The 17,149-nt window shown below is 34.4% G+C and overlaps 1 protein-coding gene across 5 annotated transcripts; it reads left to right on the plus strand.

Annotated features, from left to right (window-relative positions):
* Window positions 1-283: 283 nt before the first annotated feature.
* sh3d21 (SH3 domain containing 21) lies at window positions 284-16,284 on the plus strand. 5 transcript variants are annotated; one of them, XR_014535059.1, is made up of 17 exons: window positions 284-551; window positions 1,540-1,697; window positions 1,774-1,831; window positions 2,117-2,229; window positions 2,850-2,940; window positions 3,064-3,110; window positions 3,189-3,231; window positions 3,654-3,748; window positions 4,039-4,137; window positions 4,508-4,553; window positions 9,268-9,330; window positions 9,657-9,780; window positions 11,620-11,779; window positions 12,747-13,212; window positions 13,453-13,643; window positions 13,761-13,824; window positions 14,739-16,284. XR_014535059.1 is itself a non-coding variant. In XM_083550404.1 (17 exons), the coding sequence occupies exons 1-17, from the start codon at window positions 548-550 to the stop codon at window positions 14,769-14,771; spliced, it is 1,419 nt and encodes a 472-aa protein (XP_083406530.1). In that variant the 5' UTR covers window positions 285-547; the 3' UTR covers window positions 14,772-16,284. The 5 variants fall into 5 exon arrangements, 4 of the variants coding, with proteins under 4 accessions (XP_083406530.1, XP_083406531.1, XP_083406533.1 ...); XM_083550404.1 differs by having other exon boundaries at window positions 285-551; window positions 3,189-3,230; window positions 3,650-3,748; window positions 12,747-12,830; window positions 13,510-13,643; XM_083550405.1 differs by having other exon boundaries at window positions 286-551; window positions 12,747-12,830; window positions 13,510-13,643.
* Window positions 16,285-17,149: the final 865 nt, after the last annotated feature.

Here is a 17,149-nt window from a genome sequence, read left to right on the forward strand (position 1 = left end):
AATTTGAATGTTTAAGATCTTGTTGTTCACACAACACAGTGTTGATGTTACACTGAAATGCAATGGCAGTTCTTAGATTCAATCCAGCAAAACTGGGAATGTTCTTGATATATACTTAGTGATATTGACACAGACCTAAATAGTCTAATGTCGAAGCATGGATAGACTTAATGTATCATGCTTAAACTACTCCTTCCTTCCTTTTTCTTCCTTTACTTGACACTCATTCCTACAGAAACCTGTTTCACCTGTTTATTTTTCCTCTCTCTCACTCTCTCTCTCTCTCACACACACACACACACACACACACACACACACACACACACTTTGCTTATACACATACACAATCATGTCTTCTAGCTTGTCATGACTAGCTACAAAGACAGTCTTAGTGTTAATATTTGACTAAAGAAAGGAGGACCGAAGCTGCCTTAGCTGTGTTGTGTGTATCGTGTTTTATTGGCTTTAGCAATTTGACAACACAAAGATCTGCTAGTTCCAGAGTCTACTGTCACTAAACTAGTGGACTGACCAAACATTCGCTGCAATGGGTAAGTCGCTGCACTTAATGACTGGAATGATTGGAAAACAGGTTCTGCTTGTGTTTGGATAGAAACTAATATAGTTTAGTAGTAAAGTATATTTTTTCTCCCTTAAAATAACAGTGGGTCAGTAAAGTAAATACATTTTGTGACCATTTTCCGACAGTTCCTAGATACTAAGAATGATATAAGGCAGATTTTAAGATTGAATTTGTAATTTGTACCAACATTTTTTAGGACAGAACGGATCAATGTGTTATTTTAAATATTAAATAAAATACATTTAACTGCATTGAACATTAAAATGTGAAATTTGTTTTACATTTTGGAACGTAATTTCATATTTTTTTTTACCAATATTATACATTTTAGTTATTTATTTTTTATTTTTTGTACAAGTACTCAGAATCTCTAGCTGTTTGTATAAACCTATTTCAGTAGTATTCATTGTCACCATATCTTAAATGTAAAAACACTGTCTGTAGTTTTTGATTAAAAAAATAAATCCTTTCAAGTGAGAACTTTTCGATTCTGTCATATAGATGTAGAACGAATAAAAGTACTTTGTATTTGTTGTAACATACTGGATTAAAAAAAAAAAAGACAATTGAGACAATGGTAGCAGATTAGACACTTGCTATATTAAAGCTGAACCCGGCTGTGTAGCTCGTGCAGTCAAGACCAGAGCAAAACTCCACCTTGATTCACATACCACATACCTTCCGGCCTGTTGAAACACATTGCTTTGCAGGCTAAACCAACTACTCATTCGAGACAGACCTTGGATTAATATATAATGTTATTTAATGCATTAATTTGCAGCTTACAGACGAAAATCCTGTTTTTCTATCTTTAGGACGTAAGCATAAACTAATAAGCACAAAAAGCACTGCGTTTGGCATCAAAATGAGCTTTAGCCGCATGCAAACTTACATTATCAGTCCCTCTACCTACTGATATACTACTGATAAATTCTCTATGCCTTTGTCTATGCCAGAGGTACTGGTTCTGTTAGACTTTGAGGGAACGATGGGGGATGAGCTAACAGTGCGGGCAGGTGATGTTTTGAAGAATGTGACCGTGTCCAGTGAGGAAGGCTGGCTGGAAGGAGAGCTCCGTGGACAGAAAGGCATCTTCCCTGCTAACTTTGTCAAGGTCTAATCTATATTTTTATGTTCACAGATTCTTTTAAAATCATTACTTTAATAACATGCAATTTCTGGTAACACAGGAGGTGCCTAGTAACCTGAAAGGAGACAGTAAGAGGGAACCACGAAGCCTTAGAAATAGTATGTACTCTTTTTAATTATCTTTTCCCGTGTAGCGAGAACAAAACATTTAAGCATTTAATAGGTTGAAAACACTGTATGCCCTGACAGCAAGAAAAGCAAAACTCGAGTTTCACTTTGACCACATCCTATCACAACAGCCAAATAAGCGTTACTTTTCAGTGCACAAACAGTTCTATAAATAAAGCATAAAAATCTCTTGTGACATTGAAATTTTCCAATTTCCTTTACAAGGCATTAGTCTTTCTGTTGGGGTATAATATTGTCTGTTATTTATCATTCCAGCAAAGATAATGAAGGAGCAGTGCAGAAAATGTGAAGTGACATTTGCTTACACACCACAGCACAAAGACGAGCTCGAGCTAGTTGTTGGGGAGACCATAGAGATCATCAGAGAGGTAGTAATTCTTTAGATTACTTTGTACCTTGCCGTCTATCTGTTACAAAAATTAACAATGGGATTGCATGCAATCATTTCACTTAATATCTGCTTTTCAAATTAGCATATGCATTCTATTTAATATACAATAAACACTTTATCTGAATTTGGGTCATTAATATCTTGAGGCAGGAATTCACCACTAGATAGGATTGCAGTCCATCATAGGGAACAATGCATACACACCCATACACATGGATTTATACCTAGTGCCATTCCACTTACCATTACTACTACTACTACTACTACTACTACTACTACTACTACTACTATTACTACTATTACTACTACTGCTACTAGCACTAGCACCTACAACTGTTTTCATGAGGTGTGAGGAAACTGGAGAACATGAAGAAAGTCTGCACTGGGGAACATTACAGTAACTTTAGTACAGGATTTAATTGGTGGTAACCGTAGTACTGTATTCTTAGTACAGGATTGGTGTCATTATTACCCACTGTAGCACCATTAACATGTTTACATGTTGAGATTTGATTGAACATTTAAGGGATGTTATATCAAAGTTAGCCTCAGAGTTTGTAACTATGGCATAAACCTTGCTCATGAATCTGCCCACAGATCGAAGATGGATGGTGGATGGGGAAAAAGGGTGGAAAAATAGGAGCTTTTCCAACAAACTTTGTGAAAGAAATTTTTGTCTGTCCGAAAGGTTTGGTTATTGTTTTTGACATTATATACATCATGCTATAATTTATAATATATTTCAATCAAATTCAATAACAAAATGTAAGCTAAAACAAATGGCTCTAAAAAATCTTTTTATGATATGTAGATGTGAAGAGCAGAGCTAAACTCTCTGAGGCCATCTTCATTAAAGAGGTAAAGCACATTGTAGCACTGTTAAAGAGAAATTGTGGTACTGAAACAAGTTTAACTGATCTGTCTATTTCTTTACAGGGAGCACAACAGCAGAGAGCAAGTATACGTAAAAAGACAAATGGTAAGTAAATCAGGCATCTATACGAAATTCCAGCCAATTTTAGATTTTATGTAATTCTGCTGGGCCTGTTCTGATGACTTAATCATTAAATCATTAAAAAATATGTCTGTATTGTAATGTGAGCATAGGTGTTTTCTGGAAGCTGTTGGGTGGTACCTTCTTAGATTTCTGCATACCAATTGGGTGAACCAACAAAACACCACATTTAGAACTTGGTTGTCATGAACCAGTTCTAAATTATGTTGAGTCATTATCCATTCCAAAAGCATGCGTTGCATTATGTTTGCAGCCAAACCTCCAGCTTCTAACCTCCAGCTTCCAGCGTCTAATGTCTAACAAGCCATATGTTTGAGCAATTATTTTGGTGTCAAAATGTTTACCAACTTGACACACCAGACATTCCTGTTTTCATTGTCCGGCAGTAAAAGAATGTTGCCAAGTCATGTTTGACTACACAGCTAATTCTGAGGATGAACTAGAACTAAAGAAAGGAGACATTGTCGCCATCATTAACAAGGTATGACGTCTGGGCTAGATTTAACTAATTACAATATTGTGTTGCTTGTGTGACAGATGTTTTCACATTACTGCCCACCTTTCATGAGAGAAAGAAACCACTGACTTCTGTGATGTAACTTTTGATTAGTGTTACTAAGACATTTAACGTTGATTAATATTTGTTTGTTTTCTTATAAACATTATTAGTATTGACAACAGACTATTTCTTTATTAAGTTGTACTTCCTAATTGTCAGACATAGTTAGTCTGTTTGAGTTTTGCTTTTTATTCTCTTCCTCTATGCTGAAGGCCTGTGAGGATGAGGGTTGGTGGGAAGGTGAACTGAACGGGAGAAGAGGCTTCTTCCCTGACAACTTTGTCATGATAATCCCAATGGAAACTCTCCAAGTAAGTGGGTGGAGAAGTTCTCACGCTAGTGTTAGGGAGTGGGAGTGTATTAAAATAATTGCTTATGGGTCTTTAACCAAACTTTGTGTTTAGATCAGTTTTTAAACTATCTTATTTATAGATTACATTTTAATTCAAGAAAAAGATAGGATGCCATTTGTTTATGTTCCCACGGTTAACTTTACTGTGGACTTTCTGTGAGTGCATTTTCTTCCTGTTATTTTTTGTTTAATGGAAATGTTTGATTGAAATGAATCAGAGACAGCTGTTTTAAAGAAAGCAGAAGCTGGCAGCAGCATGTTTCCACTATGGAAATAGCATTACACCAATATAGTTTTTAAATCTATTTTTTTTGTATTTCCCTTGTTAGGAAAAAAGTCAACCACCATTGCGACGTGAAACAGTAAAGCAACCGGGTAAGTCAATTGCTAAAATGTTAAATTTGCTGCGCTAGGAGCTCTTGTAATCATTGGGTAATTTTTCTTTAATGTAGAAATGATCTTGAACACTGTATTATGTTGAGTTGTGTGTCAAGTAACAAAAGGACTTTACAGGGTTGGGAAATGGTTTAGGTTTTTAATGGTCTAAGACATGTTAATGGTAAAGCGACTGCAAATAACGTGATTGGATCAGATGTCAATGTAGCTGCAAAATTAATTTCCACATCAAATTGAACAATCTAAAACTGATCATCACTTATATTCACTTATTCATTTGTTGTTGGTTTGTGGGGTAAGTCATAATTCCAGGTTTATTTATAGTCACACAGACCCCTAGGCTATACTGAAAATATCTATCCATTTAAACAATTATCTTTTCTTTGCTTGTGTTAATTTTTATGGCCCTAACACAAATAAACCTAATTTAAAATAAGTGTAAAAACTATTAACATGTAATTTATGATTTAGTGACTTAAAGCTTATCTACATCTAAATCTTTAACACATTGTTAAAAATGTCCCGGTTATGTCGATGTCCTAGGGGGTCGCCAAAAAGCATCGAGATAACCGCTAATTGAGATAAACGAAAATCAATATGGCGGCAATATATTAACGTGCTTGAAATTTCTTTATGTACATGATGTGCGTTAATAAATGAGAATGTGCATGCACGTGTTTTTGTAGGTTTTTTACACAACAGCGTTGCCGCAATTTGTTTGATGAAGGCATGTTATAAAAATTTACATACAGTACATGTTTGTTAACTGTCAGGAATCCACCTGCCACGCCGGTGCTTTCTCGGCCGCTTTCTCTGAAGCTCCCGGCTTCAATCGCGCACATATGGTGCTCGTTTATCATCATCACCAGCTCCTATTTAAACTTCCACACTCTCACTGTCCGTTATTGTTGTTATATGTTGGTTCACGGCGGTCGTTGTTATCGCTCATGCGTATCCCGGTACGTGCCTTCCCGCCGGCACTCTCTCAACGGCTGCTCTTTTCTTCCCAAAGCGCATCGCGAATTCCCCCCCGATCCTGCCGGTGTTCATTCTATGCTTTTGCTGCTCATCTCACGTTCTCCTGTGTGCTGTTCAGCACCGCGCTTCTACTTTCGCCTCCCGTTCATCGCATAACATTTAACAACAAAAGGCATATGTGCACTAACTAACAGCAGAGATTCACCAGTATACAATACAACACCTGTAGCAGCTGTAAGGTTTGATTTTTCTGTCACTTTCGCAAGTTCTTCTGTGGCTGCACCGAGATAACCGACGTTAAATGGCAAATTTTTCCCCCCTTGTGCTCGAGATATCAGGGTTCGGCGACATAAAAAAAAGGTGACATAACCGATAAAAAATGCTTAGAAAAAGCGAGAATTTGGCGGTTCCACTTCAAAAACGTCGACTTAATAGGGTTGTCGAGGTAACCGAGGGCGAGATAACCGGGTTCCACTATATATATATATATATATATATATATATATATATATATATATATATATATATATATATATATATATAAAATATAATACATTATTACATTATTATAATGATACATATACATATACATATACATATATATATATATTTATGCATATTTATACTAATGCTCTTTACAACACCTTCAGCACAAATATCAATTTTGCACTCTTTACGAAACAAGCCAATATTAAGTGTAACCTAATATGTCTTTAAACACCTGACACAGTTGTTTGGCTGGCAGTTTGTCAGAAAAAGGATGTGAAATGTTCATCGGTAGCTGACGTGCAGGAAGTGGTTTTTTTTAGCCGATTAGCTTACAGAAATCGCTAAGGACACCTGTGACTTTTAAAGTTGTCTTTACTTGTTACTTTTTACTTTTTCAAAATCAGGAAATGAAAACACTCATGCATGATGAACAATTAGTCTACATGGAACTATATTTGAAATCCTCAAAATATTCACTATTTGCAATTATTTCTGGAACAAGGCAGATGTAAAGGAACCAGTGTTTCCTGCGTACTGAACAAATCTTATCTCTTTTGAAGTAGATCACAGACCCACAGGATCGCTACACCTCCCACACTGACAGGAAGTTGTAGGTCTCTCTGAGGTAATATTATCTGAGCATAGGGGAGAAGTAGGTAGCATATACAAACATCGTCATGTTTAGAATGTCAGAGCAGATGCTGGAACCAAGACTTACATTTCTTTGAGAGGGTATGTACACTCTGATTTAGAGTATAGTATTTCTCTATTTTAATTTCAGTGCCTAGCTCTTACTACTTTAATGTAACTTAGTTAAGACTTCATAACACACAGAAATGGAAGGTGTGTGCACTCTGCTCGTAAATCTGATTTAATCTTTGATTTTCGGTAGATAAGTAAAGTTAACCTGCCTTCTGTAGAAAACTGATTCTACAAAATTATTGTCTAGACTTTTTGTTAATGGACTTAACTTATAACTCTTTTTTTAACTAAAATTTGCAATAGCATGTACACTATTAAAATAATGCAACGTTCTCGATATTGCAAGGTGGTGTAAATTGATTGATTTATGTCCTGTACCTTTAAATGTTAATATATTGGTGGTCTACTTATATTAGTATAACAATAAATCTAATCTTCAGCAGCCAAAATTCATGCTGACTGTCAAACTTATTCTTAATCACACAGAGCAAGGAATTATTAGTGAAAAATTATTAGAAGTACTAATAATTACAGTTTTAAGTGTGACTAAATTACTTTTTAGATATTAAATGATTGTGGCAAGCATCACATAGTAATTGAGTAACTAGAGTAAATTTACATCTAAAGTCTTTTATTTTTGTAAGAAAATTGCATTTCGTCTTCTTCTTTCGGCTGCTCCCGTTAGGGGTCACCGCAGTGTCCGTCTTTGTACTACCCTGTCGTCTACATCTGCTTTTTCTAACCAACTACCTGCATGTCTTCCATCACCACATCCATAAACATCCATAGGCTTTCCTTTTTCCCTCCTGCCTGGCGGCTCCATATAGAGATCTGCACGGGACGGACTTCTGCCCGCAATATTGAAGATTTGTCCCACTCCTGCATGCAAATGCCCGCATGTAAAATGTACAAGTACATTTTCAATGCACTGACTCCTTCTTCCCGCTACTCTGCTTTTTAGTTTCACTTGAACCCCTTTTGAATATGAATGAAAAAGAAACAGAAAATTACCAAACATGTTTAGTTTTATTTATGTTTGTATTTTTGTGTCATTGATGAACATCGACATGAACAAGGTACTTTTCAGAACAAAGAACATCAACTGAAATGATATAAAATACAGGCCAAGGTTTTGTTGTGTTCTATGTTCCTTTCTTTAATAATGAAGTATCTGTAGCACTCAGTGATTCTCCTCTGTCTCACGTTTCAGACATTGTGACACAGTGTGCTCCAGTATCTACTGCACATGAATCACGCCAGAGTCAGAATCTGACCGTGTGCCTGTAAATTGTTTCATTTTATTTTAGCTGCCATTGTTGCCTTTGTGCCAAAAATACATAACAGTTTATCTGTTTTTAGCAATTTATAAAAAAATTATATATATTTTTACGGGAGTCCCATGAATGATTTTATTTTCCTGCAACCTGCACACACAATCACCCATTAGATCTTGCCCCGTGCCACACTCGTTTGCGATGGGTCTCACGGTACTCCTGCGTGCAAGTCTCTAGCTCCATACTCAGCATTTATGTCCCTCCTCTGCACATGTCTAAACCATCTCCATCGCGCCTTCCAAAACGTCCTATATCCCGGCCCTTTAATAAACTCATTTCTAATCCTGTCCATCTTCGTCACTCCCAATTTAAATCTCAGCATCTTCAGCTCTGCTACCTCCAGCTCCACCTCCTGTCTTTTACTCAATACCACTGTCTGTAAACCATACAACATCACAGGTCTCACCACAGTCCTATAAACTTTCCCTTTCAGTCTTGCAGATACTCTTCTACCACACATCACTCCTACCACTCTTGTCCACCCACTTCACCCTGCCTGCACTATTTTCTTCACTATTCTAACACACTCTCCATTACTTTGCACTGTTGACCCCAGGTACCTGATCTCCTCCACCTTCTCCACCTCTTCTCCCTGCAACCACATCACTCCACTGCCCTTCCTCTCATTCAAATGTGCTCTGCTTACTTCTACTGACTTTCATTCACCTTCTCTTCAGCGCGTACCTCCACCTCTCCAGGGTCTTCTCAACCTGCTCCCTACTCCCACCACAAATCACAATATCAATGTCATTTCTATAGTATATAAGGAAAATATTGAATTCAATCAAACAGAAAATATTATTTTACTGTTTATCTATCGTCAAACTACTACAAATAATTTGTCATTTCACAGGCTATTTCTTCAAACCACATTTATCCATTTAACAGGACACACAAATAGGTTCTGTGATCACTACTGTCCTTGTAACAACATACATTTCATTATGATTTAACTGTAGTTACTGAGTACTTAATAGCAGTTATGCTTATAAGCTGGAAAATTAATAAGTAAATCTTAAGCTTAGACTTTAAAGGGTTAATTTGAACATACACAGGAAATAGTTGGCCACTTCCTCAGTCAGGCACTCTGACATTCCCATGCTATTTGGAGACCTCTTGTAATAATCTCGCTGATTTACAATTTATAAACTACATTTTTGAACACTAACAATTATCTTTTGGTGTCATAGTAAATCAAGCTTCCCTAATGGATAACCGCAGCACTGAATTAAATACAAAGACAGAAACCAAAGGTAAGAGAACTTGTATTAGAATAAATGTATGCTTGCTTTGATCATTCTAATTAAAGCAAACCATGGCGATAAAGCCTTGTCTAATCTTCTATGCATTGCCTATAAAGCCTTTACTGCTATTTATATTGTTTGCAAATGTATAAATCTGTTAAAGATGCACATACACTAAGAGAAATAGAATGATATACACTTCTGAATAAGTAAGCAAAAGAGAAAATATAATGTAATTTCATATAATATAATGCGATACACACAAGCCTTTTGCCATAGGATCTGTTGTTTTGATTTTCATTAAAAATAATCACATCATTTATTTCTGTCTGCAGATGACAAGGCAGAAGCCAAAGACCTAAGAAGTGATGTTCCTGGTAAAATAAAGCTGCCTGGTTTATTCAAAAACCCACCACCACCAGTAAATAACAAACCACAAACACAGAAGATTACATCAAAGTAAGTCAACATATGTAACAAAGTTATGGTAAGATTAACATAGATTTCCTCTTTCCAATAGAATCTTATGGAAGCCCTAAAAGGAAAAAGACTAATAAATTATAACTCTAGAATTACAATATTTATTCTTCCTTTTTCTAATTTAAAATTATGCTTTTAACATTTTTCAACAAAGTTGTTTATTTCATGATCACTATTTGCTTTTTCTGTATACTCAATAAAGCAACACATTATTATGTGTATTATGGAGGCAGCAAAAGCTTCCCATAGCATCATGGATGCCGAAAACTAGCATACCCCTCTGTCTGACAACCCATCACTAACAAATGCATTTAATCAACATTAATCTAATAACAATTTAAACGTTCAAAAAGGGTCATCTAAAAATAAACGAGATCTAATAACTTGCATAAATATTCTTATACATTTAAAACTGGCACCCAATTTGTTCGCCCCTACAATAAATCTGTTTTTTCAACTTAATGCCAGCTTGCATGAGCTTCTTGTAATAAATTTATATTTTTAGAAAGCAGCTTTTGTGTTATATCAGGTTCACAAGAAAACAACTGCTGACATCACAATAAAATTACGTAGTGATTACGAGAAAAAAAAAAGAAAAAAACCTTATAATAATCTATAGTGTCTTTAAGCTTCCATAAAGCCACATATTTCCTTTTTAAAATGTTATACATATAAACTAGTCAATATGTCAATCTTCTAACATTTCTTGATTTATTTTAACTTCCTTGATTTAAATTAAATTGTATTAAAGCTTCTAAGTGGCGCGATCTGGGCCCACAGAAAAACAAAATGTTTAAAAGAAACTAGATGAATTTGCAAATAAACAGGTCTAAGCAGCTTGCTTCCTGTGCTGGAAACAGGAAACCAGCTGGATATGTGCTCATATGTAATATGAGCATCTGTGAACGGATCTATGTAGAAGAAAGTAAATAGTAGATAGTGTGTTCATCATGTTATGATGCTTTGGTCCGAAGAACACACTATCTACTATCTAGTTATGATGCTTTGCAACGTAGCATGGACCAATTTGCAAATATGTGTTTGGCTGGCTTAATGTGTGCTGAAGGAAGCACATTTTAAACTTTATCCTCATTAGCTGGTAGTTTTTATATGATAAGAAACATAGGGGATGGTAAATGGAAAATAGTCATTTAAACAAAACATTTAGGGTCTGTATATTCCAGCTCACTAACTATAACAAAGCACTGAAACTTCATGACTGTTCAGTAAACAAATTCTTCCACTCTTAATATCAAAAGTATATGATTTTCAGTATTAAATAGCATTTTTGTTTATTCATTTATTAATAAAATCAGATTGTGTAGATTGTCTGCATTACAAGTCCATTTAAATTAATTTGTAACTATAGAAACAATAGTACAGTGGAATAAGTGCATTATTCTAAACCTGCGATTTGAATTACAGCTAGAGCGATTGTAAAATCTCTTATAGAATGCTCAACTATTTCTTAGCAATCTGGATCCAGAACAGCACTATGCTATAGAAATACTTTTAAATCGGAACAATTTAAAAAAGGATCTAGAAGGAGCTGGTAGCTCTAGGTTGGTTGAGCTTGATTTCAACTTCATTATTGGATGTACAAAAAGATTAATGGAACAGACAGAAACAACAGACTGTAGGTCAAGAAAAGAAAAAATTTTTCTGGTGTGCCCAGTTTTACCACTTTGTGTATACCTACAACATTATTAACACACAATGTGGGCAGGTGGGTCAAAGCATGTGGGCAACATCCACTTCAACACAGTTTATTTATAATACTTCAGCCAAATGCCATTTCTTTTTTTTCTATATTTTCAGGCCGAGTGATGAACACCCTCCTGTCTCAACAAAACCTACAGAAAGTAAGCCTAAAGATTCCGATCAGTTTGATGGAGTCGATGTGTCTTCTACTAAACTCAGCCATCCCACAGCCAACAGGGCCAAACCTCCACAGAGGAGACCACCATCAAACACACTTGTAAGTTTTTCTTTTATACATTAAAACTGTTTTTTACTTGCATTGTATGAGCCTGCCCCTGATTCAGGCATGTTAGGGTCAGTTAAATAAATCAGATCAACATACTTTGCACTCAGGAGAGCTTTGTGTTATTTATATTTCACTTTTACTTGATATATGAGAATGTTTGCCTACAGAAAAAAAAGAATAATTATTTGATTACTTTTAATAATTAATAATGAATTTTCTTTATTTTTACTTTTTACTTATTGTCAAAATTTTGTACAGCATTCAAAAAAAGGGAAATTTCATACGTGAGCACATTTAAATCTAATTTGGAAAGAGAGATTTCTTAGTTATTTATAATAAAAGTCTGATCAGATTCTTTTTTTTATATTTTTCGGTTGTGTTCTGTGTGTCTGTGCATCCATCATGGTTTCTTGTTAGTGTAATAGCCCAAGAATGAATTGTTAAATGTTTGTAAGGTTTGAATGAAATTGTCATTGTAATCAGCAAATGGATTAATCAGGTTTCTGATGTTGCACCTATGTTCTGTGATTGGTTTTGTCAAAGCTCTATTTGTCTAAAGAGTACACTGATATTTCAAAATATACATTTATTTGTTATATTATAATTAGAAAAAATGTATACTTTAATCTTTAAAATAAAATGGATTTGTTAAATTTTGCGTATAAAATCAAGTTACACTTGTGGCCCACACGACACAATAATATGACCATATGACATATTATCTTAAAAAGATATATAGGTGCTAATCTCATTGGTAAATCTACCAACTGCCTCGCGTTAGATAAATATTAGGTCTGCAGACTACTAAACATGAGGAGTAAAACAAGATTGAATATGCAGCCATGATTTTAAATGTTGATTTTTTTAATAATGGGCTGTGCCTTATCACAGGTTTGTGATTACAAATGTAAAGCTTGTTGAAATATGATTTATTTCTTTTTCTTTAATTTTTTTAAAGGCATCTGGTGACACCAACCCAAATGAGACATCATCATCAACACAAACAAATGGAGCTGACAAAAATCATTCAATTCCTTCGAAGGTCTGGAATCAGAATTTTAATACAAACTTTTTACTGAACTCAAAACTTAATTTATTTACCTTGATACAATACACAATCAGTGTTCATGGGGCAAAAAATTACCAGTGTGACATATGAGGTATTGCCTAGGGCCACCAAAAGGTTCCAGTTAATATTGAAGATTAAATAGATTTAAAACCCATGCTTAAATGTCGATTGGCTTGTATGTCATTTTTATAATAAAAAAAAAACAACAGCTCCTTTGGATATGTTGTATATGTTCCAGAATACACAGATGTTAAAATATAAAGCACTTATGCAAAATGCATAATGGTTGGCAGGTCTGAGACTGTCACTTGCGACCTCCCCCATTCATACGGCAATTGGTTTCCACAGTGTGAATGCCTCTGAATAAATTATTTCTTGAGGTCTGCAAGACACACGTTTTAGTTTTTTGTTTGCTTGTTTTTATTATTAAGGCTGTAACAATATAAAAGTTTCATTACAGCCTGATGAATAAATAAACGTGAAACAGAAATATCTGGCATTGTTAATGACATTGTGCTGTCATTAACTATGCCAGATATTTCTGTTTCACGTTTATTTATTTACCAAACAAAAAACTAAAACGTGTGTCATGCAGACCTCAAGAAATAGTTTATTAGCAAACAACAAAATGTCTGCTATTTTCACACCTCAGCATCCCACTCTATCTAAATCTCAGACAGAGACAAAACCAGCAGAAATCCAGGAGGATAAACCAACACTGGAGAAGGTTATTGCTGAACTTAAAGAACTGCACATGGAAATGGAACTGTTTAAAACCCGACATGAGTAAGTATCACATATAAACTAGCATGAACAACCACAGGATTTTAGTATTGTAATGCCACACTGGAGAATATAGTACATATTTAATAATCATGATATAAATCTAAATTCTGAAAACAGGACAGACATAAAAGAGCTTAGAGACGAGCTTAATGAGGAAAGAAGCAAACGAATGAAACTACAGGTAAGTTGAGGCCTGGATTTGTTTAAATATAATAGATGTTTCACAGCAATATTCCATTTTGTAATTCTGTTGTTAATACAATATTTATAAAAAAAAAACATTCATCTTTTGTTTCCTTGGTAATTTAAGTGTAGAGGGCACTAAAGCTTTTTTAATGTATATGCAGTATAATATACTGTATGAGTATAAAAGTATGTAGTATGTAGTAACAGCTTTTCAGAATTTATATTTCTATAAATTTCAAAAACACCATTATCTTTACTCTTTGCATATGTGTTTAGAATAAAGTGTTTCTAAAATGTATATAATGTCGATTATAAATATTTCCTTTAAACATTTCAGCTAAAGTTCATATTTCCATATTTTATATACAATTACATCGCTGTTTACCCTAGCCTAAAAGCAAAAAAGTAATTAACTGAAAGAATCAGTAACTATACAACAAACGTTTAGGGAAATCTTTATAGGTGTCTTCTTTTTCTTCTTCTTCTTCTTCTTCTTCTTCTTCTTCTTCTTCTTTCGGCTGCTCCCATCAGGAGTCGCTACAGCGGATCATATGTCTCCATACTACTCTGTCCTCTACATGTGCCTCTTTCAAACCAAATTTCCTCCTCTCCTTCTCCTAATTCAGCCAAAAGTTGGCCAATTTCCATGTTACCCTGTTGGCTAATGATATATGTGGCAGTCGTTGGTAACCCGGGCCTCGACCAATCCAGTATAAAATTCTGATTCGTGATCCGCATATTTGATTTGCCACGTTGTACGCTGGATGCCCTTCCTAACGCAACCCTCCCCGTTTTTCCACTAAGAGTGCACCGGCTTGTGCAACCCTAATGGCCGGGTTAGAAATTTTTATGGATGTATCTGTGATAATTGTATCTGATGATCAGTTTTAAATGAATCACTGTTTGCAGGATGAGGTACAAGTGCTGAAGAAACAGAAGTAACCCTAACACAGTGAACATTTGACATTGAGATTTTTACATGGAGTGCTGCTCTCAGTGGAATTCTGAATCAGGATTTCATGACACACAGTATGAGTAAAGAGACAACACAGAGTGACCTGGAGATGCACACATCAGACCTCGCAGCAGTTACTGATTCAACCTTTATATCGTGTAAATAACGCATATACTAGAGGGAGAACTTAATTGTGCATGTATTTTGTTTTGTGTGCACAGCTTTTTATTGTACTCTGTGTGCTCCTAGTCTTCATGCTATGGTTTCCAAAAAATCATAATGTTCTATTTTTTTATATATTATATGTAAAGCCCATATTTTAAATTATTATTTTATGAGATATCACATCTATGAATAATTGTTTGCATTTTCTCTGGTACAGATATTATTGTCTTCTTTAAATCATTGGGTAATGCTACAAGATTCTATCTAACAGGGTTTAGCACATTAGTTATTATTTATGAATAGTGTCAGCATTATTACACCATAAAACTAAATTTACAAATGATGTAACACCTGTAATAAGTCCTTTTAAAAATGATATACCAAGCAGTAAACGTTATTTACAGTTTAAACTATGTAAGAGACACAAATACAGGAGTGACTCTAAAAGGTCACGAATATTTATACTTTAATTTAATAGTTACACTTCAATTTAGGTCATCCGTACACTGGAAATAGAAGGTCTACATACCCCTGTAGACTTATAAAATAGCAGGCTTTTGTGCTGTACAAAAAAAAAATTAAACCAAGGCAAATCACGCTACAAATAATACAAATACAAATTTTTTTGAGTAAACTTATAATAAATTAGCTGCAAATGTGTGGCTCTAAACACATTAAATAATAGATCTAAACCCTTTTTTTTATTTTATTACACCAGTATCAGAATGAAACCTGATCATATTTTTTCACTATTTCTTGTAAAAACAATTTAGATAACAGTACATTTAGTTGGGCTCAAATCTTTATTTTATTTAAACAAAATAAAAATGTGGCTAAATGCTTTGCTTATTTCCATACATTACTTATGGGTTATTAATGCACAAGTTTATAGTTACTGATTCATAATTTATGCCAGTTTTGGGAAACCTTGTGGTTAAGTCTCACCAGTTTTTTAGTTCTGTGGTTTCCTAAGTGGTAGATGTTACATCATTGTATTTCTCTAAAAAACACCAAAACAAATCAAAGTAAGACAGCTTGTATTGGTATGTAATAATGTGCTACAGAATAATGAGGTACTTTATAATTGCTTAGACATACTTGGCATAAAAAACAAAAAAACACTGATGTTTAAATGTTATTATTACATGCTGGCTGATCCAGTGTTACATTCATGCCTGTTTCTTGTCTTGCCTCACTTTGAAATGAGTTGTCAATTTAAGTGTGTACATCTGCATACTTTGGCAAAAGCTGCAGTGTTTTCTCAGGATTTGTACTGTGACACTAGAGCTTTGCTGTTAAACTTGATGATGGAATAAACGAGTCATGCATGTACAACATTCTTTCCTTTTTTTTTTTTTTTTTACTAAATTGTATAGTAAATTGTATAGTTAAATTGTGCATGGCACAATTTTTTATATTTTTATAATCAGATACTTGTCATTTTAATTTATATTTTATATATATATATAATGCTTCTACCTATACAAACACACACATATAAGTTGTTTACATATTATGGTAGCCCTGTTTGTGCTGAATACAGTGTAATAAGTCTTTTGTCAATAATATATTTTAAAAGCAACTAAAAATAACCAAATGTAAGAGCATGTCAAAATCTCTCAAGGGGCCAAAAACACCCTCAGACTCCAGAGGGTTAAGTACGTTTAACTGGAGACTTGGACCGGGAACATGTGTATTATATGACACTTTTATTCCACTAAAGTGAAGACACCTTTTAGTGTCTTTTACTATTTAAAACTCATAAAAAAAACTTTTTCTTGATAACTTAAAATAGTATAATTGGCACATATCACATAAGGCATGCTGATTTCTGAATGTAAAATATTCCAAATAAATAAAAAATTTTATATAAAGATTTAATATAATTAATATTATTCAGTAATCATGTAATCAAGTAACACTATTTAGGGCGCTGGTAATGCAAAATAAAAGGTCATGTTTTTTTTTTTTACCCAGTTGTAATACTCCTTGTTTACCTCAAGAGGGTGGTATTTAACAGCTATGTGTTGTATATCTGATTTCGGCCTTGTTCAGATCGGATCACACCTGAGACAGCGACATTAACTTCTTGTTTTCATATATCTTGTCTTCAGCGCATGTGATTATGTTTCTTGACTAAAAGGGTTCACAAATTAGCCAGAAGTAACCCATTATCACTTCAACCCCAGACTCCCACTAT

The sequence above is a fragment of the Silurus aristotelis genome, assembly GCF_946808225.1.
Source record: "Silurus aristotelis genome assembly, chromosome: 1".
NCBI lineage: Eukaryota > Metazoa > Chordata > Actinopteri > Siluriformes > Siluridae > Silurus > Silurus aristotelis.

What these genes read in the sequence shown, in the direction of transcription:
- sh3d21 (XM_083550404.1), top strand. An exon ending in TCCCTGCTAACTTTGTCAAG is followed by an intron (nt 1,698 to 1,773) that starts GTCTAATCTATA and finishes CTGGTAACACAG; the next exon opens with GAGGTGCCTAGTAACCTGAA. An exon ending in TGAAACAGTAAAGCAACCGG is followed by an intron (nt 4,554 to 9,267) that starts GTAAGTCAATTG and finishes TTGGTGTCATAG; the next exon opens with TAAATCAAGCTTCCCTAATG.